At 34.7% G+C, this 24,836-nt stretch overlaps 3 protein-coding genes across 7 annotated transcripts in view; 2 read left to right on the forward strand and 1 right to left on the reverse strand.

Moving 5' to 3' along the window:
* Nucleotides 1-12,520, forward strand: part of LOC137643636 (uncharacterized) — a 33,131-nt gene extending 20,611 nt beyond the window's left edge. Inside the window, exons 3-4 of the mRNA XM_068376353.1 lie at nucleotides 311-400; nucleotides 9,720-12,520. Coding sequence (XP_068232454.1) covers nucleotides 311-400; nucleotides 9,720-9,782 — 153 coding nt within the window. The 3' untranslated portion in view covers nucleotides 9,783-12,520. The remainder of the gene's footprint in view (nucleotides 1-310; nucleotides 401-9,719) is intronic.
* On the reverse strand, nucleotides 713-8,958 carry LOC137644015 (uncharacterized). Of its 5 annotated transcripts, none has more exons than XR_011045115.1 (5): nucleotides 8,451-8,958; nucleotides 7,996-8,280; nucleotides 1,428-7,862; nucleotides 975-1,065; nucleotides 713-841 (listed from the first exon to the last, which is right to left on the reverse strand). XR_011045115.1 is itself a non-coding variant. In XM_068376891.1 (4 exons), exon 4 carries the CDS (start codon nucleotides 7,491-7,493, stop codon nucleotides 3,159-3,161), a length of 4,335 nt encoding a protein of 1,444 aa, XP_068232992.1. In that variant the 5' UTR covers nucleotides 7,494-7,862; nucleotides 7,996-8,086; nucleotides 8,213-8,280; nucleotides 8,451-8,958; the 3' UTR covers nucleotides 3,154-3,158. The 5 variants fall into 5 exon arrangements, 2 of the variants coding, with proteins under 2 accessions (XP_068232992.1, XP_068232994.1); XR_011045114.1 differs by having other exon boundaries at nucleotides 1,192-7,862; XR_011045113.1 differs by having other exon boundaries at nucleotides 975-7,862.
* Nucleotides 12,521-23,100: 10,580 nt separating the features above from the next.
* On the forward strand, nucleotides 23,101-23,819 carry LOC137644541 (uncharacterized). The gene is made up of 2 exons (XM_068377506.1): nucleotides 23,101-23,223; nucleotides 23,343-23,819. The coding sequence occupies exons 1-2, from the start codon at nucleotides 23,101-23,103 to the stop codon at nucleotides 23,817-23,819; spliced, it is 600 nt and encodes a 199-aa protein (XP_068233607.1).
* The last annotated feature ends 1,017 nt before the right edge of the window (nucleotides 23,820-24,836 follow it).

Consider the following 24,836-nt stretch of genomic DNA (forward strand, 5'->3'; position numbering starts at 1 on the left):
ACTAGCAGTTTGCCCTTGCCCTCACCCAGCCCCCCCCCCCCCAAAAAAAAAAGAAAAAAAAATATAAAAAATAATTTATTACTCAAAGTGTGATTGTTACCCACTTAGGATGTTCAAAACATTTTACATCACTAAAAAATACATAAAAAAAGACATGCTTTTCTAAAAGCCAATATCTTGCTTATATGGATGTGTGGAGTGTGGGTTTGATGAATGAACTATAGTATAATTAAATTCTAAACATTTTAATTCTATTTCTTGCACAGCTTCTTATTTTACAGTACCTGATTAATTGCGTTTTTTTTCGCAGATGATGACGCTAATAGATCACCTGGATAGACTTGATGCCCAAATTGAAGGAAAGGGTTTTTTCACCCTCAATAAAGGAATGGCAACAACAGTGAGTATCTAGTTCGTGGAACTTTTAATGTGAATAAAAAGAGGAAGAGAATGTTCTACACGTGTTATAAGGGCGAAATGGTTTTCCAATTACTTGAAATAACTAAGGCAATTTTGTTATTCTTTTTATTGAAGGGGTCGAGTTTTTTTTTTATACTGTATTTAGAACGAGTGATAAATTGAGTGGGAGTTCATTACTTGTTCAAATATTCACCAGATATCATGTGGGTTTATTTGGTTCAAAAAGATTAAAAAGAAAGAAAAAAAGCTGAAATTTGAACATTCTACAATGGTAGTTAGGAAAACTCTTCAAAACAATTCACCAAATTTATTATAAACATTTCAGAGAAGTAAAAATGCAATAAATTGTCTATTCCGATTGCTTGAAGGTGGTTATAACTAGGGGTAATTTCCAAACTACTTTCAGCTTTTCCAACCTCACCTGTATAAACAACAAAAAGGAATATCAAAATATAATAAAAGAAAGGAAATTATATAAATCCAATTTGAACAACGTATATATGAATAAATCGTAAATTGCATATATGATCTATATAAACCTAATAAGCCATTACCGATAATGTTGGAAGTGCTCGCCAATGTAAGAAACAGGGAATTTATCCTCGGACTAAGCCACTTCAATTAAACATATGGATAAATGATATCCTGGAAAATGAAATACATTCCGACATCAAACACTGTCCTGAAGCTATAAATATAAGCAATATAATTTTGCATAATGTATTCAATATAACATTCACCCTTCGAATTAAATCTAATATAAAGTCTTACCAATAATATAAATAAGAAAGATGAACGCAGGATGATAACCCAGGACGACCTAGCTTCACCTATTATACCTAAGCGAAAGTATTGTACAAATATCACAATTAGTTTAATAGTACACAATATATATATCTATCAGAGAGGAAGGAATCTATTTTTATATTGGTGCTTTGAAGGCTTAAGGCAACGGATAATGATTACCATTAAACATTTAGAAACCCCTAACAATGCTTGGTTCTCACCTTTATCCATGCAAGCTATGAGACGAGTCGAATGCCCTCGAAGTTTAAAGTTTCATGTCGGAGGAAGCTCAGAGTCCAAATTAAAGGAAGTTAGTTCATGTTAAATAACTTCGTGAATGTAGAAACACTTGAATCTCGTAATCCAAACATGGTTCAATAAAATAGCAGCACAGCACAAATTCAATGGTATGAAAATCTTGTAGCACAAATCTAGCAGCTCAAATCTTCGTGCCGAAATACTGCCAGTGAAGATATGGACGGTATGGTATGCTAGGCCAGACTGACTTGGGTATATCCATGAACCTCCCAAGTAAAGAGAAAATGGCGTGATTAGCAGGCTTGTTAGCTAATTACTTAGCTCGTAGTAAGCAAGCAGGACTTAGATGGTACCAAGCATATAAATGTAATTTAACTAGTTATTTTAATAGTTTAAGAGAAAAGTCCTCCTTACTTCAATAAATACATATATAAATATACTAATAAACAAATGTAAGAAATACTAATTTCCGTTTAGTCCACGGAAGAGGATGAAGATTTTTCAAAGGTAAAAAATCTTCATCGTTGTAAATGAACATATGAAATTAGAGCAACATTTTTCTTGTTCTTTCCTCACTTAACGTAGCAGCTTATCTTTTAGGTCGCGAGGAAATTTTCTTTCTATCAGCACCAGGAACATTCTTAGTATCAGTATTACAAATTATATCATCAGTAGTATTACTCTCAAGGAAAGGAATTATTTGACTTACATGCAATTTAGTAATCTTTTTAGTTTTCCCTTTCAGTACAGTTACTTGGGTCACCTCTCCCAAATCATTACTTACAACTTCGCGAACTAATCCTAGGGGATAATTACTCCTTTTAGTATGTTCCTCCTTCACAAGAACTACATCTCCTGGCTTTATCAATGCATGAGAAACCGGACGATACCTGTCCTTTCGGTCAATAGCTTGATATAATAAATTACCTAAAAACTCATTATGATAAATATTATTAAGATTTTCTTTAACCTTGCACAACCCCTGGTAACTCCTCTCTATGTCTCTGGAATCAAAATCTGGATCTTGTGGAATGCTCTGCAATTCAGGAATCAAATTTAAAGAAGACAGCTCATACCCTCTGATCAAATGTTCAGGGGTGATTGGTTCAGGAAGAGAATCTTTACTATCATTTCTAACAACTTCCTTAAAAGCTATGGGACGTCTATTAGCGAGATGGATCACATTACATACTAAAAATTCAAAATCCGAATAGGATAAAATGTTATTCTTTATTGCTCCAAAAATTAACCTTTTTACCATTTTAACGCACACCTCAACCATAGATCCCAACTGACTAGCACCTTTGGAATATTGTTGAAAGGAAAGAGGGGCAACATTATTTTCTTCAAAATAAAGCAAAGTTTCTGGATCCCTGATAAACGATGTAATAATATTAGCTCCGGCTACAAGCTGCGATCCCTGATCACTAATGCACAACTGAGGGATCCCATACTCCAAACAATGCATCTGAAAAGCTCTTAAAAATTCACTTACATTTAAACTTTTAACTATCTTCATATTAATTGCTCTAGACCAAGTACAAGTCAAACATAATAACCATACTTTATGTGTCCCACCACTAACTTTAACTGAAAATGGACCAAGATAATCTATAAATATATTGGCAAAAGGTACATTAGGTGGATTACAACGGAAATCTCTATAGGAATTCTGATTAAGTTTAATGCTACGACTATTGAACCGACTGCTTCAAAGCTTTCTTAACAGTAGAAAAATGTTTGGGTATGAAATAATTTCTTCTTAATTCGGTCAATACGGCATAACTACCAGAATGAAGTAATTTATCATGAGCATTCATTATAATAAGTCTTGTGAGATAACTATCATTAGGCAGTAGAATGGGAAACTTGTTATCTTTGTTTAAATACCACTTCTTAAATTTACTTCTTACTCTAAGCAAACCTTGCTCATCAAAAAATATGTTAAACTTTGTCACAATAGAAGGAATGTCTTTAATAGGCACATTAACTTGACTGAAATATTCAAAAATTTCAGAAAAATATTTCTTCTGCTCAAAAGATATCGATAAATTAAGGGCTTGAACAAAGTAGGGAGTACTAAAATCGTCATTATCACACTTCAACCCTGCTCTAACTTTCCATTTCTGGACACGCATCAAAACTCTCCGATATACTAGCACTAGTCTCCTAAAACTGGAAAACCTGTTAATATCAATGAGAGGCTCCGCACTGGACAAAAGCACAGAAAGACCATGGGAACAATTGCTCTCTTCACCAATTTCAAATGCTGGTATTGTGACTGATAGCTCTGGAATATTGGCTTCATCCAAACTAGGTCCTGAAAAATAATTTGAATTCATGATCTGATTATACGACACACATCTTGTCACCAAATCTGCAGGATTTGCCTTACCAGAAACAAATTTAAAAGTGACAGGAAACATTTCACACTTTCTCTGAATATTATGAATCCTGTTGCGAACAAATGTTGTGTGTTTATTCATTTTATCTAGTTTAGATGAAGATGCATTAAGCCAATGTAAAGCACAAATGGAATCTGTATATAAAGTTATATTCACAATCTGTAGAGGCTTCATGCAATGTGACCCAGATAAGTCATTGAAAATTTCCATAGCACATTCTACTCCTAAACTTATTGCATTTAACTCAAGGGCTGGTATCGACTTGCCATCTAGCTGTTTATTAACTAGCCTATTTTTGGCATGAACGAAGCTAAGCTTATTAGACTCATTATGAAGCAAATAAAGGACACATCCATATATATCACGACTGGCATCTGTAAACACTAAAATACTATATTCACCATTACGAGGACCAACAGATCTAGAAATACGTAAAGGTGCTGCTCTGTTACACTGCTTTGAAATATTTTGCCATTCCTTCTGCAACTCCTGAGATAGTATTTGATCCCATCCAAGTTTCTTTTGACACTGTAATTTATGCATAAATAATCTACACCTGTTAAATAATGGCATATTAAATCCAAAGATATCGAACTGGGAAGCAATAGTTTGCAATATGGACCTTTTAGTCTTAGCTTCAGCATTTAGATTAATGGGCTTTGTAAATATCTCATCAGAGTACCTATCCCATGTTAGACCGAACAGTTTATTTATTTCAGGAGTGACTACTCTATTCTCTGCATCAATTACATCCTGTAAATCCCTATCATTAGTGACAATCTGTTGAACCTTAAAATTGTATGGCTCAAAAATACATGAAATCTGTTTATAAGCCCAATGTAAACTCTCTGAATCATTGAAAGTGACAGCTCCATTATCCATATATATAAGTGAATATATTGAATGCTTCAATTCAGACAACATTGACTGGTCAGATGCTTGTGCAACTAATATGTAATACAGAGATATCATAAGTAAAAATGGGCTGCATCTTAATCCAAACGGAAGCCTAACATTCTTAAATGCAACCAAGGAAAAATCTCCCTTACTAACATTCTTGTACCAATAAAACAGTAATCTAGCTTGGTCAGCTTCACTTAAAGCAAGCATATTAAACGCCTTCTGCAAATCAAAAACTAACAAATAATTATCAAACCGTAAATTAAGGAAAGATGATGACAATTTCCGATTCAAAATAGGTCCTGAAAACATACACTGGTTATGTGATAAAGATGTGCTTTTAGAAGATTCCTTGAGATTAGACAAAAACACTACCCTACATTTAGTCGACTCTCTGTCTAGCTTAAAAATAGGCATATGAGGCAAAAAAGAGAAGTAGGGATGTTCAGCCTTGTAAACCTCTAAATCATATATTGGCTCAATGATACCCAACTTAATCTGCTCTTTAAAAGTTTGATCAACTAATTGTAAATGACCTTCATTCTTCCTGAGCTTCTTAAGGTTTGACTTAAGTATGAGCTTAGATAAAACCTCATTTTTAGAAAGTAAATGAGACACTTTGGTATTCCATGACAAAGGAACTTCTATCCTTCCGTCAGATCTTCTACTAATCTGTTTTAAAGTAAATTCAGTTAACTTTTCGTCAAGGTCTGTATTAGTTTCACAATAATTCGTTTGATCATAATTCAAGAAATATTTGCACTCAGATTCGAGAATTTGATCAGTGGCACGCTGCAATTGTCCCTCCAAAATATCACCCTTATCATTAAGGACTGAAAAAAATGTATTGGTAGTAAACCCTGATAGGCAATTTTCTTCCAAAATATCAACACTATTGCTAAGAAAGAAAGAATTGCTGTAAACATGGATATTTGAACAATTAGCTTCCTTACTTACTGATAAACAAGCTCCCAATCCCCCATCTGTACCTCTGAAATTGGCAAGCAAAGCTTCAATATTACCTGTGAGCATTATTCCTACCTTAGATTCAATGTACACAGAAGGACTCACATTACCAATCAGTATCTCTTTTCCCGTTAAGCAACTGAAAGAATCTGTGCCCAGCAAAAGATGCACATTATCAATTTTCCTCAAATTACTATTCAACAATTTATCAGCAAGAACTAACCCTTTACTGTGCACAGCTTCAACAAGTTCACCAAGAAAGGGTAACTCCAAATTAATGCTTATATCCGGAACCACAATTGCCAAAATATGCTCTACTGAATCTCCAATCCTAAGAGGCATCTTAATAACTTTAGTACAGTACCTTTTACTCTCATTAAAGCCCTTGACAGTGAGCTCAATGTTTGAGTGAACAATTTTAAAATTGTGCGAATTTGCTAATCTAGCAGACACAAATGTACTCTGAGAACCGCTGTCCTTCAAACCCCTATAGACACTATCATTGCCCTCAAGAGAAAAAGTAAATGTGGGCAATATGGAATTCGTCGAGTACTGGTGTGTTACAGCAACTCCACTGCTAGCCTCCTGTTTGGCATTAGAATTAAGTTTATTAGTCCGAGATGATCCATCCCTTGCAGATTCTGACACACAAAGGTAACTCATGTGATAACCATTACAATTTATGCAACGCTTTTTAAACCTAAACCTACACTCGCTAGACATATGGTTTAACATTCCACATTTTACACAACCTCCGAAAGACTCAATTATGTGAACTTTTTCTGCAGGAGTAGAGAATTTCTGACATTTATTAACATAATGATTAGTTTCCTTACTATCACTTCTACTACAAAGGAGACAGTTTGGTACAGAAAATTTACTTTCCATTACTTTAGTTTTAACGGCCAAACTATCAGTACTGTCTTTAACAGGAGTATTTCTGAACTTATTTCTAAACTTAATCTCTTGAGGAGTTTTACCTTTAGTACTTTCGTACCTCTCACTAGCATTAAAAAAATTATCGAGAATATCATCCAAAGAGGGGTGAGTTTTCGTGGTGATTTGAACCAAGTGACTCTTGAAATTATCATTAATTCCACGCCAAGCAAAAAACCTTGTAAACTCATTAGCATCAATTTTTAACGTCCTAACAGCCTCACAAATAGTTCTCAGATTTGAGATATATATGAAAGGATCATCCTTCTCTCCAAGCTTAAGATTCAACAATTTCTGGATGGTAGAATTTATTCTAGCTTCTTTAGAAGCAAAAGCTGAAACCAACAACTCCTTGGCATCTTTATAAGATTGCTTGTCAGCTTCTAAGCTATACAACAAATACTTAGCCCTACCATCTATTTGCTGTTTTAGTAAAAGCAATAAATCCCTATCTGGATAACTAAATGCACTGGTTGTGTTTTCAAACTCGGTTATGAACCTTAGAAAATCTTCCCCTTCTCTACTACTAAATTTTGGAAGAGGAGCTGTGGGCTGCTTAAGCAAGCTTCTAGCAGTATCAGTTACATTAGAACAAGGATTTGCAGAAACATCAAGCGAGGGTAATAACCTTTCAATTTTATCCAAATAATCTTGACATGAATTTAATTCAGTTTCCAAATCAGCCTCAACTACAGTTTCTCTATCAAAAAATTTCTCAGCTAGAATCTTACTATCGAGATCAGACAACTTTTCCTTATAATGTAAGAGAATAGCTCTCAGACAAACGCTCAGAAGGATTAAAGGAATCATAATTATTAACATTATTAAAACATTCAGTGACCTTTTTCCTAATAGTCTTCCGCTGACCTACAAATATCTGTAACTTATTCATATTTAACAAATTTAACGAGCTAAAAAAGAAAATTGATTATTGGACTCTGAGCAACCATTAACACAAGAAATTTACTCCGGCAAATTCAGCAGTCTCCATCAAAGCCCCACGTTGGGCGCCATAAGCTGAAATTTGAACATTCTACAATGGTAGTTAGGAAAACTCTTCAAAACAATTCACCAAATTTATTATAAACATTTCAGAGAAGTAAAAATGCAATAAATTGTCTATTCCGATTGCTTGAAGGTGGTTATAACTAGGGGTAATTTCCAAACTACTTTCAGCTTTTCCAACCTCACCTGTATAAACAACAAAAAGGAATATCAAAATATAATAAAAGAAAGGAAATTATATAAATCCAATTTGAACAACGTATATATGAATAAATCGTAAATTGCATATATGATCTATATAAACCTAATAAGCCATTACCGATAATGTTGGAAGTGCTCGCCAATGTAAGAAACAGGGAATTTATCCTCGGACTAAGCCACTTCAATTAAACATATGGATAAATGATATCCTGGAAAATGAAATACATTCCGACATCAAACACTGTCCTGAAGCTATAAATATAAGCAATATAATTTTGCATAATGTATTCAATATAACATTCACCCTTCGAATTAAATCTAATATAAAGTCTTACCAATAATATAAATAAGAAAGATGAACGCAGGATGATAACCCAGGACGACCTAGCTTCACCAATTATACCTAAGTGAAAGTATTGTACAAATATCACAATTAGTTTAATAGTACACAATATATATATATCTATCAGAGAGGAAGGAATCTATTTTTATATTGGTGCTTTGAAGGCTTAAGGCAACGGATAATGATTACCATTAAACATTTAGAAACCCCTAACAATGCTTGGTTCTCACCTTTATCCATGCAAGCTATGAGACGAGTCGAATGCCCTCGAAGTTTAAAGTTTCATGTCGGAGGAAGCTCAGAGTCCAAATTAAAGGAAGTTAGTTCATGTTAAATAACTTCGTGAATGTAGAAACACTTGAATCTCGTAATCCAAACATGGTTCAATAAAATAGCAGCACAGCACAAATTCAATGGTATGAAAATCTTGTAGCACAAATCTAGCAGCTCAAATCTTCGTGCCGAAATACTGCCAGTGAAGATATGGACGGTATGGTATGCTAGACCAGACTGACTTGGGTATATCCATGAACCTCCCAAGTAAAGAGAAAATGGCGTGATTAGCAGGCTTGTTAGCTAATTACTTAGCTCGTAGTAAGCAAGCAGGACTTAGATGGTACCAAGCATATAAATGTAATTTAACTAGTTATTTTAATAGTTTAAGAGAAAAGTCCTCCTTACTTCAATAAATACATATATAAATATACTAATAAACAAATGTAAGAAATACTAATTTCCGTTTACTTATATTCAGAAATACTGATTTGGTAGTCTGGTCTTCATAACTTAAATTTGGATGACAAACCCCGTTAGAGAGTCTTGACTTTGATTCTTGCTTTACAACATGGAGGTAAAGAATAGATAACCTTATCTTAGAGCAGATCAGTATGCGCCTGAAAGCCTGAATTTCATCATTTCAATATAAAGGGAGAGGAATGGGGATATAAAATTCCAAAGGTCATAATTAAGGCAAACATTATTTTTTCTTATATGATGGCCAATAAGACGGGGGAAACCAGCGTTCAGGTCAAAAGGTACAAGAGACAAAACGGGATTCAGACTGCAATTAATCTAATCGTAAAATTCCAAAAGAAAAAAAAATAATATGCTGGATATAAAAACCTGTGCCCTCATAAAGTTTGTAATCTATTTTGGTAATTTCGTGTATGTATAAATGGGTTGAATTTTTCAATCAACTTTGACCTCACATAAATTCATCATACCAATGGTGATTTGTTTTTTAATCTTATGTATGCTAATAAGTATGATTTAATTTTCTTTGCTGCTAATTTCTTTATCAAATCAAACTGAAACAACCATTTTTTATCTGCTCGCTGAAAATCTACGAAAGGCTCCACTTTTTCAAAAACAATACACACTCAAATCTCAGCAATTGACCGACTCAGTTTTTTTCAATGACTGTACATGCCTGTTGAAGTGAATTCACGCGTATCTATTTTCCTATGTGACCCAGTCTCATCTTGATTTTTTTCTTCTAGGTCATCAACACAGTGGTGACGTACCTGGTGGTTCTTATTCAATTCTATGGACAAGCACGCTGAAGGGCCCTCACCGTCGACCTTTCCCAGATCTTATTACGTCATCTACGACTCCAGCGATACCGATTTTTTTCAGGGAGCTGGTTGTAGTGCTGCGCATATTCACTTTTTCTTCAGTGTTATTGAGCTTTATTTACGACAAGGCTAGAAGACCAAAGAATTGCAAATAAGTTTCCAAGAAGAGTGTCTACATGTGAAAAGAACATTACTTAGTTAAGATAATACGAAATTAAAGAAAGGAAGAAATCACTGTTCGGTTACCGACCAAAAGACAACATCTCTTTTTTAAGAGTTCCTCCTCGGAAATATTATTGTTGTACGCTTTCTACAGTTGTGATTATTATTTGTTTGTCTAAATAATATTTTCTTTCTCTACACTTGTTATTCATGATCACAAAAATATTCCTATATAGATTACTATTCCGATCATATCCACGTTTTATAAAAACAAATAAACGTTGTTAGTCTTTATTCGTTATCAATAAGCATTAAATATAATAGCAGACTTCGTTGATATTCTCAGTTTTTATTATTCTTATTCGGAAATTTATAAATCACACGTAGAGTAAGGACTCGTAGAAAACCTGCTTAGCCAGACAATGCTGTAAAAAGTACATTTGATAAATTTGAGTCGACGTATTAGATAAAAATCAAAAGGGTTATTTATTTCTAAATAAGTCATTACTATGATCAAATAAAACTAAATCATTCTAAACTAACTCAGAGATAAACGAAAGAGTTCTGATATCTTTTTTTTCAACAGTTACGAAGATTATTTGAGAACACGAAACCTCTCCCCAAACTATCTCATCATGACTATTCTCATCATATCGGGACTCAAACTACGTTTGAGGCAGATATTAAGATTTAACGTTACAGAAGGAAGACGGGCTTATGTGAGTTTCATTCACAAACTTACTAGTATAAAAATATGGTGTCAAAGTAGTAGAGGCCTTTTAAACTCATCGACTTTTATCTAATATTGTTTTATATGCGTCAAACATATTCTGTGTGTTATACCATTACCTGTATATGCAATCCGTAACTCCTAAAATTACTCTGCTGCTAATTACCGAAGGTGGACTTTTTCATTCCAGTTAAAAACGTTTGAAAAGAATATAAATTCCTCATGTGAGAAAGAACAGTGATTTCATAATGACAATTCTTATATGACAACTTATATAAAAGGTATTCCGAAATTTATCGTTTTTCCAAATTTGTAAAACACGTCTCACATTGTACGACCTACCACTTCGAAATAAGATTTACCAAGCTACCTGAAATTGCTAGAGATCAGTAAATTGCAATTTTTTTTTCTAACTTTCTCTTTCCCTTACTTTTAAGAATAAAAAAAATGGTAGAATTTTAACTTCTCCATTCCAATGATACTACTCGAGTGACGGTACTTCATCTTTTCATGCAAATGATCAAATACTATAACACAGGTTTATTAACAGACTGTACTGTATGTGTGTTGCTAAACAATACGATAACAGCGACATCGATAGGTTCGAGTTCTCCCTGTGTTTATGTAAAATTAACTATAAGCTAAAGGTATTATGTAAGTTGTGATTAATATAAATCTAAACTCAATGCGAAAAGGAAAAAAATGTGCTAAATATACATTCAGAAGGTTCTGTTTACATGAATCATTCTATAAGTAATAATCTTTTATAAATGTAAGAAAATGAGGATCGCATTTATATTTCGAAAGATGGTTTTGATAAGCTTCCTTAAGTTTATGTTAAAAAGCAGCATCACAATTAACTTTCCAAGGTCACAGGTGTTGGAAGATGTGAGATGTGATATTGAAGTTAGTAACTTAATTTCAGTAAGAGAAAACTGCAAATTTATCTAAACCTATAGATATGGAAATCTAGCAATTAAGTAATGAGGATGTTTGGTATTTGCGAACAATACAGCTTTTTTCATTACAGCACAGACATTTAGTCTTTTCTGATATTAGTGCAAAGGAACTTTGTATATTGAACTAGAGTAACTTCAGAGAGTCATTTCTCCGACTAGCACTAAATAATGTTTTTGATATTACAAGGGACTAGTCAGACTAGTAAAACAAGCTGGGTCTTGTACAATATAATATTTATTGAAGTATTGACATATTTCTGTTTCTACATATAAATGTGGGTTTTAAGTTTTATAAATAGAAAATTGAGCGCAAAAAAAAATTTATTTTCTTGGATGTGGTTTGTAAATTTGGGTTAAATACAACAACCACGGGGACTGTGAATCCATCTAGCCTACAAGAAAGGAAACAAAAATAGAGGTAAAGCAGAAAACATAAAACAAGTACATTTAGGGTCAGAAGGAAGGCTGCAAGAGTTTCTTATGTCCAATGCCTACAGTGCTCCGCGCGAGGTGCCAAACTTTTGAATTAAATGGAGCTTTATGCTAGCTCTTTTGATTCGCTATTAAATCTAAACAGTATGAAGGACTCATTGTCTCACAAGTGCTCCTTTCCAGCATTTCCTCCCTCTCTTGTGGTATGTGATATAAAACACTTGGTAAGTATGCAGGAGAAAGAATGGTTCTCTCTCTCTCTCTCTCTCTCTCTCTCTCTCTCTCTCTCTCTCTCTCTCTCTCTCTCTCTCTCTCTCTCTCTCTCTCTCTGCTTTATCTTATGTGATATATATAATTACATTTAGCAAACATTATAAGAAGTATATCAAAGATTATAAAGTCATATATAAGCATTTCCAGAGTATATATATATGCCTGTATGACACGTGTTAATTAAACTCAAATCGTTTTTACTTGTGTAATTACCCTTTTCTTCTCTAAATTACTTGTTATGCCTGAGATAATAACTATACAAGTAATAACTAAATGACAGAGGTAGCAGTTTTTCAAACACTGCATTATTTTCCCTCTACCTTCTGACACTTTGATAAAAGATCTTTTCTGAGCTGTGCGACTGGTTCCATTATATTTTAATGATGTCACTGTTCTTAAAGTATTCTATTTTTCCTTGTTTGCTTTCCTCACTGGGCTATTTTCCCTGTTGGAGCCTCTGGGCTTATAGCATCCTACTTTTCCAACAAGGTTTGTAGCTTGGCAAGTAGTAATAATAATAATAATAATAATAATGATAATAATAATAATAATAATAATAATAATAATAATAATAATAATAATAATAATAATAATAATAATAATGTCCAGCAGCTGAAATAGCAGTACATTTGGGCAGACATGAGCAGTGTTCAAAAAAAAAAAAAAAAAAAAAAAAAAAAAAAAGTTATATCCTGATACAAATAACTCTACAGGAAATATTAACATTTAGGGATCTTCCAATGCGTAGGCTAATTTCCAACACTTTTATATAAAAAGTTAATATAAGTTAATGATGCTCGAATGTTTCTTTTTTTTCAATTTATTTGTCAAATTTGTTCTCCTTTTATTACAAAAGGTCCTATTTTTTTTTCAGATAAGGACCAATATCATGTTCAAAAGCATTTTGCATTTTAGTTGTCCCTCATATTAGTCATTAGTTAGAATAAGATGATATATTTATTTATAGAGCATCCCTCTACCGATGTCAAAATTTTTAAATCTTTACAAAATATTGTTCGTGGTGAATTATTCTCTCTTTATACCATTTACAATAGTAGTCTTTTATCCAGATAAGTAAAACTAAAGATTTCAGCAAGAGATGATAACTACAAGAATGTTATTTCATATAATATTTTGTGTCACACAGCTGTTTTAAACCCCGTTTACACAAGGTTCTTCATTAGAGCTGCAATAGTTGAACAACGGAATTATACTTCAATATAAAGGTAAGACAGTGAATATTAACAATACAGAACCATTTTGAATCTGAAGTTTATTAACAAGTTTTGATAAATGAAACCTTCAACATTGTTTGAACTGATCACTAAAAGTAAAATTTCTAGATTAATTTTGAAATCAAAGGATCATTTTTTCACAAAGCTTCACAGGATCTCATGATCAATTCCACCAGCTCACTCTCCTTTCAATGAAGTCCCCAGTCCCTTCCCTGCAATGGGTTTGACGTCGTTTCTTCAGGGCCGTTATCGCTTGTCCAGTATAACCTAAACCGTGAGGTTTACTCACTCTCTTCGAAAATCTAGCCTTGTAAACTATGTTGGTTACAAATTCGATTCTCCCTAGGTGCAGCATTCTTGTTTTATATACATTTCTTATTTTCGTGTGTCTTTCACAAAAGGCATACATCCTTTCAATATGAATCTGCAACTGCAAGCACAGTAAAAACTGATAAACGGGTTGATCTGGCTCAATGTGATTTCATCTTGAAATGTGTGTCACCTCTGTATTCAATGAAAGTTGCAATAAAGTCTATTCTTCATCTACTACAAGGAACGAGTTTAATGAACTGCTTGAACTATATGAAAAGGGCTCCAACCTTCATCGAAGTTATGTAAATCGTCAAGATGGAAGCGTGTTAGCAAATTATCATCACTTCCTTCATGAACAAAATTCAATAAGCAAACAATTATGTAAGCCATAACAGTGAGGGTCATGAATACGGTTATAATCAACACTCAAGTTTGTAATATCCATACATAGAAAAAAAATACGCTACCAATCCCCTTCTTGCACTTCCATTCTAGGGGTAGGATGAATTTGAAGTGTAAGAGGAATTGTTCCTACATTTCTCAAACGTTCTTCCGCATATACAATATGCACACACAAAAAAGAAAAAATTCTTGTTTTGTACTCCTCGCCATCCAACGACTAACGAATGATTGTGATAAATTATATTATTATTTGATTATTTACTCTATTTAGTCTCGTTTGTAACCAGACAATAATTAACACAAAAAGTATATATCTAGAAATCAATTAAAAAGTATATGCTTAGGCTAACGACTCCCACCATACACATGCACAAATGAAAACACGGATTCGAAACCATTCTAAAAGTTATTTAGCTTTTCTTCGATTCAGAGATTACTTCCTAAAATCATGGAATTTAGATTTAACAATAGCTTCAGAAGATATTTTATGGGCGAAGAGACAAACATTCAGTAGGCATAGGAGATTAAATATCCTTCAAATGACTTCATTGGAAGAGAAAATATGTGAAGTCATCAAGAAAAATGTGCAACATTTTACTCTACCTAATTAAGCAATCGAAGCAATTGAAACAAATAGGAAAACATAAATAGTTTTTCAGATAAAACACATAACATTAGTGGATTTAAAAAAAAAAGAGTATTATTCTTTTGAAATGTGAAAAATCTTTACAGGATCAATACCTTGCAAAGATAGATTTCAGCGAATGGAATGTCCTTGTATGAAAAAGGGAAAAAACAGCAAAGAGAGAAGCTTTGAAAATAAGGATATAAATAGATGCAATTACATATACTGTAACAAACAATAAAATAAATTAAAAAAAACTAGGAGAATGGTGCAAGGAAAAATGTTTCACAGTAAATGGGGACGACAGAAAAAAAGAAATTTTGAATGTTGGTGCTTTGCAAAGGGATTTACGTGCACTGATTCTTCACGTGCTGAGACTAAGTGCCATGTGCTAAATATCTGTGAAAATGAAGGTTGCAGTGCATGATATTTTTTGATAAGAGTAAAGCATAATATCCAAGAATCCTCTAAAGCCTAGCAAAATTTCAACCAATATACCTATATTTGCATTTCTTACAGGCTTATTATATATCTGATGTTTAATTAAGTTACTTTTTTTTCAAGAACAAGTCCAGTTGATTTTTAGCATAATAGAAATTCTTAATATTTTTTATCTCTAATAACAAAATAGACGAGACAATGAATAATTTTTTCTCTTTTATTTCTTTCCAGACTCTTTAGGGTAAATTAAGACGTCGTGTCTTGGAGTTTTTATCTATTCAAACGAATCATCTAAAAAGCTCATAGGTTGGCAGGGTTAAGAAAATCTGGCCTTGAATTATTTAGCGTTGAACATGAAATACGTAGCCAATTCAATTGGATTTTTATCTTTTAAAATCTGACAAAAATTAATTTTTTGCACTATTGTTTAATATTGCAAAGAATGGAACACACAAAGTAACTTTTATTGCATTAACCTCATTCAAATTTTTTTTAACCTCTCACGTCATTTTCATTGTAATTATAAAACCTCAAGAAAAAAGTTAGAGAAAGAGGATTTATCTGGTTCTTTTTCTCCTCTCAAAATCTCCTACAGTTCCCCAAAAATTCTCATGCCATGCATGTATTTCCACTGACTCTCGTTAACATACTAGTTAGTTTTGGATAACTAGTATAGAATACAGTTAAGACAAAAAGTACCTAGAACTAAATCTACAAGAATACACAATGTTTTGCAGCGGGAAATTTTGCTAATTCAGCTGCCTCACCAACGTACCAAACGAAACGTGGTAAAAAATGGATTAGGGGTTGTCTCGTGACGTTTCACAAGGGGTGCGGCTTGGTTCAAGCTCCGCCTCCTGATGAGTGCCTATCTGTATTGACTCTAGTCTTGAGGATGTACTTTTGAAACGAGAGTAACAGACAGTGAAAGAGGTAGCGGTGTGTCATCTCCTTCTTCTCGATATCTCATTCACACTCCACAGTCCTCAATGGTCGAGAGATTTCTGTTATTATACTTCTATTGTTCCACCATTTTGACCTTGACATTACATAATTTCATCAACGATTTTTATTGTATTGTAATTTTTTCGATAACCAAACACGGAATTCATGTTTTCAATTAGCATTATTATTCTAATCATTTCTGATACCTTAATAAGAACTCATTTCCTCTTGATTAAAAGATCATCAATAGAAAAGAGGACAACTCAGAAAGTTACTTATTATTTATAAACTGAAAAAATTATGCAATCACTTGTTTCACTGTAAATTAATTTGTAATAATATTTGATTTTGACATTTACTTAAAAGAGTTAACACTTGACACTCTAGTGATTAGAAAGTTATCAAATTTACATATATGTAAATGTTACACTTACGTCTTTTAATTGACACGAGGTTACAGAACGGTTAAGCAAAAATTTTAATACACTTCACTCTTTAACCTAAATCTCACAGGGCCTGTTACAAAATTTTATGTTAAAATGTACCTACATTAACACACTACACTTGAATTAATATCCAATAATTTCACCAACGTTTGAACAACACTTTACACAATATATGTTGGATATAAATCACTTTTTGCGTTTCAGAGGTCACACACTTGAGAAGAGAGAGGACACGCGGACATTGGCTCTTTCAAAGGGATAGGCTGGGTCTCTTTTGCTGCTTATGCATTCCTAAGGTCTATATATATTGACTTTATTAATCTAGAAAATTTTAGCAGATCATGGCTCTAGCGGTGTAAGGTTGCCAACATAGTAATTCGAAGAAGGAGTACTAACCTTGCTTGCGAGGCAATTCTATCTCAGGTAACTTCGTCCACCTTCCTCTCGTAAAAATAAAAAAAAAGTAAATCTAATTCGAGAATTTTTATGCACTTTCTACCCACTTGGAAACATAAAAAGGACGTAATCCTTCGTGCTCATACCTCGTGTGTGTCATACAGCATAAATAAACGACATTACATAAGACTTTGTAACAAGACTACATGCAATAAAAAGTTAATTCTTTAAAAAATAAGGTAAATTTACATACACAAAATTGAATGAAAATACAACTAAATGAATGGCGAAAGTCTTATGCAATTTACATACATTACTTAAACCTACATGAGTGGAACTCACCTTATGACCTGGCTATACATCTCTTAAATAAAAAAATGAAATACATGAATAAAATATTTACTCTTATGCTAGAAGAGTTTCGTAAGAATATATATATATATATATATATATATATATATATATATATATATATATATATATATATATTTATATATATATATATATATATATATATATATATATATATATATATATATATATATATTTGTATATATATATATATATATATATATATATATATATATATATATGTATATATATATGTATATATATATATATATATATATATATATATATATATATATATATATATATACATATATATATACATATATGTAGTTATATATAATTAATAGCCAAGCTAGAACCTTAGTTAGAAAAGCAAGATGCTATAAGCCCTAGGACTCTAACAGGAAAAAAATAGACCAGTGAAGAAAGGAAATAAAGAAATAAATAAACTATATGAAAATTAATGAACAATTGAAATGAAATATTACAAGAGTAACAACATTAAAATATATCTTTCAAATATAAACTATAAAAGAGTCTTATGTTAGCCTGTTCAATATAGAAATATTAGCTCCAAGTTTGAACTTTTGAAGTTCTACCGATTCAATGACCTGATTAGGAAAATCGTTCCACAACTTGGTCACAGCTGGAATAAAATTTCTAGAATACTGTATAGTATTGAGCCTCATGGTTTAGAAGGCATTATTGTTAGAATTAACTGTATACCTAGTATTAGCCAGACACTTGCTCTTTATAACATAGGGAGATATTCCTCTTACAGGAGAGTGTGGAAATGTATTTTTGAGTGTAGAGAACTAATTTAGATAGAATTATCTGTGTTATCGATTCTTTTTTAACACATACTTCACCAGTTTCGTATGGAAATTATTCAAAATACTTAATGGAGCATAGTAATCATATCTTGCAGACAATTCCGTTAAGGACAACTTAGGACCGATATTTCAGCGCAATTACAATTCAGCGTATTACATTCTAGTACAAGGATAATTCAGCATATTACATTTTAGCTCAAGGATAATTCAGCGTATTACATTTTAGCACAAGGATAATTCAGCGCATTACATTTTATCACAAGTCCGATTGAGCACATTACATTTTAGCACAAGGATAATTCAGCTCATTATATTTTAGTACAAATCCAATTCAGCCCATTACATTCTAGCACAAAGATAATTTAGCATATTACATTCTAGCATAAGTCCAATTCAGCGCATTACATTTTACCACAAGTCTAATTCAGCATATTAAATTTTAGCACAAGGATAATTCAGGGCATTGGATTTTAGCACAAGCCTAATTCAGCACATTGCATTTTAGCGCAAGTCCAATTCAGTAAATTTCATTTTAGCATAAGGATAATTCAGTGCATTACATTCTATAGCAAAAATAATTCAATACATTACATTTTAGCACAAGTCAAATTCAGTGCATTACACTTTAGCACAATGGTAATTCAGTGCTTTACATTTTACCTTAAGTCCAATTCAGCACATTACATTTCAGCATATGTCCAATTCAGCACATTACGTTTTAGCACAAGTCCAATTCATCACATTACATTTTAACACAAATCTAATTCAGCGTATTACATTTTAGCACAAGTCCAATTCAGTGGTTAAATTTTAGCACAAGGATAATTCAGCGCATTATATTATAGCACAAGTCCAATTCAGCACATTACATTTTAGCACAATTCCAATTCGGCGCATTACATTTTAACACAACTCTAATTCAGCGCATTACATTTTAGCACAAGCCCAATTCAGCGGATTACATTTTAGCCCTAGGATAATACATCGCAAAAAAAAAAAAAAAAAAAAAAAAAAAAAACAAGGATATTTTATTGATATACAAAAAACAAATAAAATATTTGTTGGAATAAATTCTTAAATATAGTAATATCTATAGAAACATAAAACAATCTACTCCTGTAGTTCAATAAAAGATTTAGTAAGATAGTGTAATATAAACAGAAATAACTATATAAAGATATTAATAATAATATAATTCTTTAGTTCAAGTAGTTCATAAGTACTCCAATAAATTGACTCAATTTTCTTATTCAATATTTATCGTCTTTATTGCTCTATCGTGTTTTATATTTCAATTATTTGGGAACATACTCGTGTACAGTTCTAATTCTCAATGTTATTTTTTTCCGTATCATCCTGTTTGAGTTTGGGAAACGCAATAAACCTATAAAAGGTTGGGTAGTTATGAACCAGTGATAATTGAAGACTTCTGTGCCAAGCTTCTAATGTATTGAAGGTCTTTGGTGGATCTCCCTGAATTAGATAAAAAAACTACATATTTCTTTTTTAAAACACTCATCTCTTCTTCAACGATGTCCTGGGTTTCTATGGATCAAATTCAAACACTCTTCTACTTATACTTTACCTTATTTAATATTTACACACATACAATCACATACATTCGCAATTATATTTCCTTTTGACCCTTATCTATCTATTCTCGCAATAATTCTCTTCTATAAAATACTCACATTATAATGAAAACATATTTTGTACAGTTAAAATTGCAGAAGAAACCACCACCTAAACTAATTAATAACACAAGTCCACTCCAAAAATTTAAAACTAAAAGTCTTCATCAATAACAACAAACACGATTAGCATGAACATATATAGCCTAAAATGCATCAGAGTAAGATACTGTACCGCACGTGTTTCATACACACTCGTACTCTGTAACGGTTTTGTTTTTTTAACTTATCACTCGCTCTTCCCTGCACAGTTAATAAACCTACCTATGTAAACCTGATAGCTCATGTTCAATTTTATGAGAATTTTTGTGACGTTCCTGTTCGCAAGTCCTGACCAGTGGAATACTAGCTCCTTAACCCTCACTGCTGTGTCTTACTGTTTGATGATGCAGCCCTCCGACCCTGACTTTCCTATCAACGCCACTTCCATGAAACTACCGCCCTTCAGCAGTACAGAAGCATTCTCCTGGATTCAGCAAGCAGAGGTCCAGTTCCGCATCAAAGACGTGACTCGCTCAAGTACCAGAGCAGACTATGGCCTTGGGGCGATCCCAAAGTACCTTTCCCGGAAATCTCCGATTGGCTTTGTAACCAAGGGAATCCCCCAATAGCGTACGATGCCCTCCAAACATACCTCCTGTAGCAGTACTTGCCATTGCCCGCCACCCATATAGGCTAACTTTTTCAGGTCTGTCAACAACTGTTGGGGAACCAGAAGGTTTCACTCACCCTCAGGTAAATGACCAGTATTGCTCGCCTCCAACCTGCCATAGACGGCTCTCCTCGGGACGTGAACCTGCTATGTGCCCTTTGGGGAAGGCGCTTACCCAAACCTGTACGTGCTTCCATACAATGTCGATATTTTGCCAATGAAAGACTTGATGACCAAAGTCGACATCCTTATGGACAGCCACTTCACGCCTTCAAGACCTCCAGACGAAAAGGACAACTCGTCAATATCGACCAAAACTGACATGAATGTGGCAGGACTTGCCAGAACGGCGACAAAACCACCCATTGCCCACCACTCTCTCATACCCCAACCAGTGACTTCTACAGCCACTTACTGACGTCCGTTGGCCGCAGTTATGGTACTACCACTCCAGATTTGAGGTGGTTGCAAAGAAATATGCAAATGGTTGTCAGTGGCCAAAAAACGTATAAGTAGGCCATCTCCTGTGACAGTGGCCTCCCCAGTCACTAATCTTTTCTTTTTACATGATGTAGGTAAGGGCGTGCAATTTCTAGTAGAAATGGGTGCATGGCATTCTCTTCTGCCAAGGCCACTCTCCAGAACACCATGTAGTCTACCTAAGTCTGCCGACGTCCACCTAGTAGCTGCCAACATATCTGAGATACCCACCCATAATTATGAAATCCTCACATTATTGTTTGAAAGTGACAAATATAATTGGAAGTTTCTCGTAGCTGATGCCACATTACCGGTGTGGATTTCGACTCACACATTTCCACCTCCTGGTTGATGTCGCTCACCGACGGTTAGTTGACACAGATTATTACTTGATGACACCTCTTCAACACGTCCCCTACGACCTTGCTCTCTACATTAGCGCACCCACGGATGCCTATGCCCACCTCCTCATGTCGTACCCAGAAGTCTTCCATCCAGAAGTCTGCCTAACGCCCACTGCTCTTGCCAAACATGGTTTTATCACCTTATCAAGATCACGGGGCCACCAGTGTTCACCAGATTCAGGTGCCTGGCACTGGATCTTTTGGCAGCTACAAGACAAACAATCACTGAAATGGAAGAAATGGGCCTTTGCCAAAAGGCCTCAAGCCCATGGTCGTCACCCTTAAACATTGCCCTGAAGAAAGATGGCTTTTTGCGTCCATGTGAGGATTACAGGTGCCTGGACAAGTAGACAGCACTGGATCACTACCTGCTCTCAAACATTGCCGATGTAACCTTCTACTTGCACAAAGCAACGGTTTTCTCCGCACTTGATCTCTTGAAGGGATATTATTAGGTGCGCATGAACCCAGAAGACATCCCCAAGACCACCCCTTTCTCTACATGCACCTTCAATTACTATTATTTTGGCCCTTGTAGTGCTGGGTCCACTTTTCAACACCTCATGGATGGCATCTTAAGTGACCTCCCCTTCTGTATATGTTATGTTGGTGACATACTTGTGTTCTCTTCCTCCAAAGAGGAACACCTCCATCACCTACATATGGTCCTCGACAGCCTACAAAATAATGACCTTCTAGTCCAGTATGACAAGTGTACCTTTAGTGCCAGCGAAGTATATTTCATTGGGCACTGCATCACTTCTGAAGGAGTCGACCCCCTCCCTCAAGGGCAAGCCAAAAGACCTGAAGTGGGGTCCCCTTTAAGATGTGGCATTCTGCAACGTGAAGAATGATCAATCAATCACTGCTGCTCTCACTTTTCCAGTGCTACATGCCCCACTACTTTTCTTCACCGATGCCAGGGACATTACTATTGGTGCAGTGCTTAAGCAGGTGGCAACGGCTTGCCCCACCCATTAGCCTTCTTCAGTAGAAAACTGTCCAAGGTGCAATGTGGATACTCTTCTTTTAACTGCGAATTGCTGGCTGTGCATTTGGCTGTCCGTCACTTTCGTCATTTCTTAGAAGGTACGCCTTTCGTAATTCACATGGACCATAGGCCTCAGATGCCTTCACTCAACAGTCTGATGCCTGGTCTGCCTGTTAATGCCATCATCTCTCCGCTGTGCTCAATACAATTGCACCCTTCAACACCGTAGCTGCCGCCCTACCAAGAAACACATTGGCTGCCATTCTTCTGGCATTAGATTACAATGCCTTATCAGAAGCCCAACGAAAAGTTCCAGAACACCAAGCATGTAGGACATCCTGTACATCCCTCCTTTTGGGAAGATATCCCCCTTGATGACTCCAACAAACCTCCTTTGAGAAGTCAGTACTGGTAGACCAAGACCATGGATACCTGTTCCCATGCGCTAACAGGTGTGTGATTTCATGCATGGCCTTTCACATCCCTTGTGCCGATCCACTGCACAGCTATTGAAGATGAAGCTCATTTGGCAGGGTATTAGCAAGGATGCTAATGATTGGTTCCGCGCATGTACTTCGTGCCAAACCTCAAAAGTACATTCACACGGATTCAGTAGCGGGCACCTTTTCTCAACCTCAGCGTCATTTTACCCACAATCAAGTTGACGTAGTGGGTCCCCTACCCAAATTACAAGGACATTGTTACCTGTTTACTGTCAATTCATTGGCCGGAAGCCATTCCCATGGAAACGGCAACATCCGCCTTATGTACATCTGCCTTACTCTCAGGGTGGTATTAATTTCACCTCTCAATTGTGGACATCATTAGCAAATCTTTTGGGAATCACCCTACAGCAGACAACCACCTACAACCCTGCTGCCGACGGAATGGTTGAATGTTTTCATCGCACCCTCAAAGCAGCTTTGATGTCCCGCTACAATGACTCCAACTGGTTTACTCAGCTTCCCTGGGTCCCACTTGGACTAAGAACTACTCCTAAAGACACCCTGGATGTCTCACCAGCTGACATGGTGTCTGTCAACCCGTTGGTCATTCCTGCCGAATTTTTCCTGTCTACAACCTCCTCTGATAATATGCAGCACCTAACTCTCGTTTTGGGAAAATTTACCCTTCAGTGCCAGATTTACAAGCCACCAGCAAAGCAACACATAGCAACATATCTGCTCTCAGCAATGTATATTTTCCTGCACAACGACACTAGCAGGTCACCACTAACGATCCTTACACGGGCCCTTTCGTCGTGATCTGTCGTTCCCCGAAGGCTTTCTTAATCAACAATCGTAGCAAAGAAGACTGGTTCTCTATCGATCGCCTAAAAACTGCATAATTCCCGCCAGATAACCCACCTTCGGTACGCCTCTCAAGAGCAGGGTTTTCTATTTCACTTGTATGTCCTTTTCAAGGGAGGAATCCATGTACCGCAGCATGTGTTTCATACATGCTCGTACATTGTAAAAGTTTTGCTTTTCTATCTTATTACTCGCTCTTCCCTGCACTGTTAATAAATCAACCTGTATAAACCTGATAACACATGTTTAATTTTGTTTGAATTTTTGTAACGTTCTTGCTCTCAACTACTGCTACTTAAGCTTGATGTCTGTTTAATAAAGTTCACTTGCATTCACCTCGCTTCTCAGTTACAACCTAACAGGTCACTCCCACAATACTATCGTTTTTATAATACTGTAAGATGTTGTAGGAAGTCTAACAACAGTGTTAGATATTGTACAATAATGTAAATCTCAAGAAACCAGAACACTTCACAATATTGTATTTTTATCAAAAAATTATAATATTTAAGCAATGAATAATACTTGTGCAAGTACTGTACAGTACCATATTCAGACCGTCGCCTGTGTTTTCCACTTTTTGTTACACAGTCCTCTTTATACACAATCTTTATCATAGCTATTTCACTGTCGCTTTCATTTCAAATCCTATTCCTAATCGTACTGGTTCTTTAATTCAAATAATTTCTGACAATGGCCAATAAGGGTCTGTACACATTGTACTACTCTGCTATCATAATTGCGAGACACAAATACATGAGACTTCCTATGGTATTTTAACTCTTCTTGTACTCTTCAAGTGCAAACAGCCCAGCAAAGCTTTGGGCTAAAAAACAGACAAATGTTAGAGAAAGTCATTAACAACATTGGATGCCCTCATCATTCCTGGGAATCAAGACAAAATGGTGAAAATGCCAAAAAAGCTTGTATCCAAATGTCCCATAATTTGTACAGCTCACAATAATTTTTGCT

Source organism: Palaemon carinicauda, chromosome 7 (assembly GCF_036898095.1).
Source record: "Palaemon carinicauda isolate YSFRI2023 chromosome 7, ASM3689809v2, whole genome shotgun sequence".
NCBI lineage: Eukaryota > Metazoa > Arthropoda > Malacostraca > Decapoda > Palaemonidae > Palaemon > Palaemon carinicauda.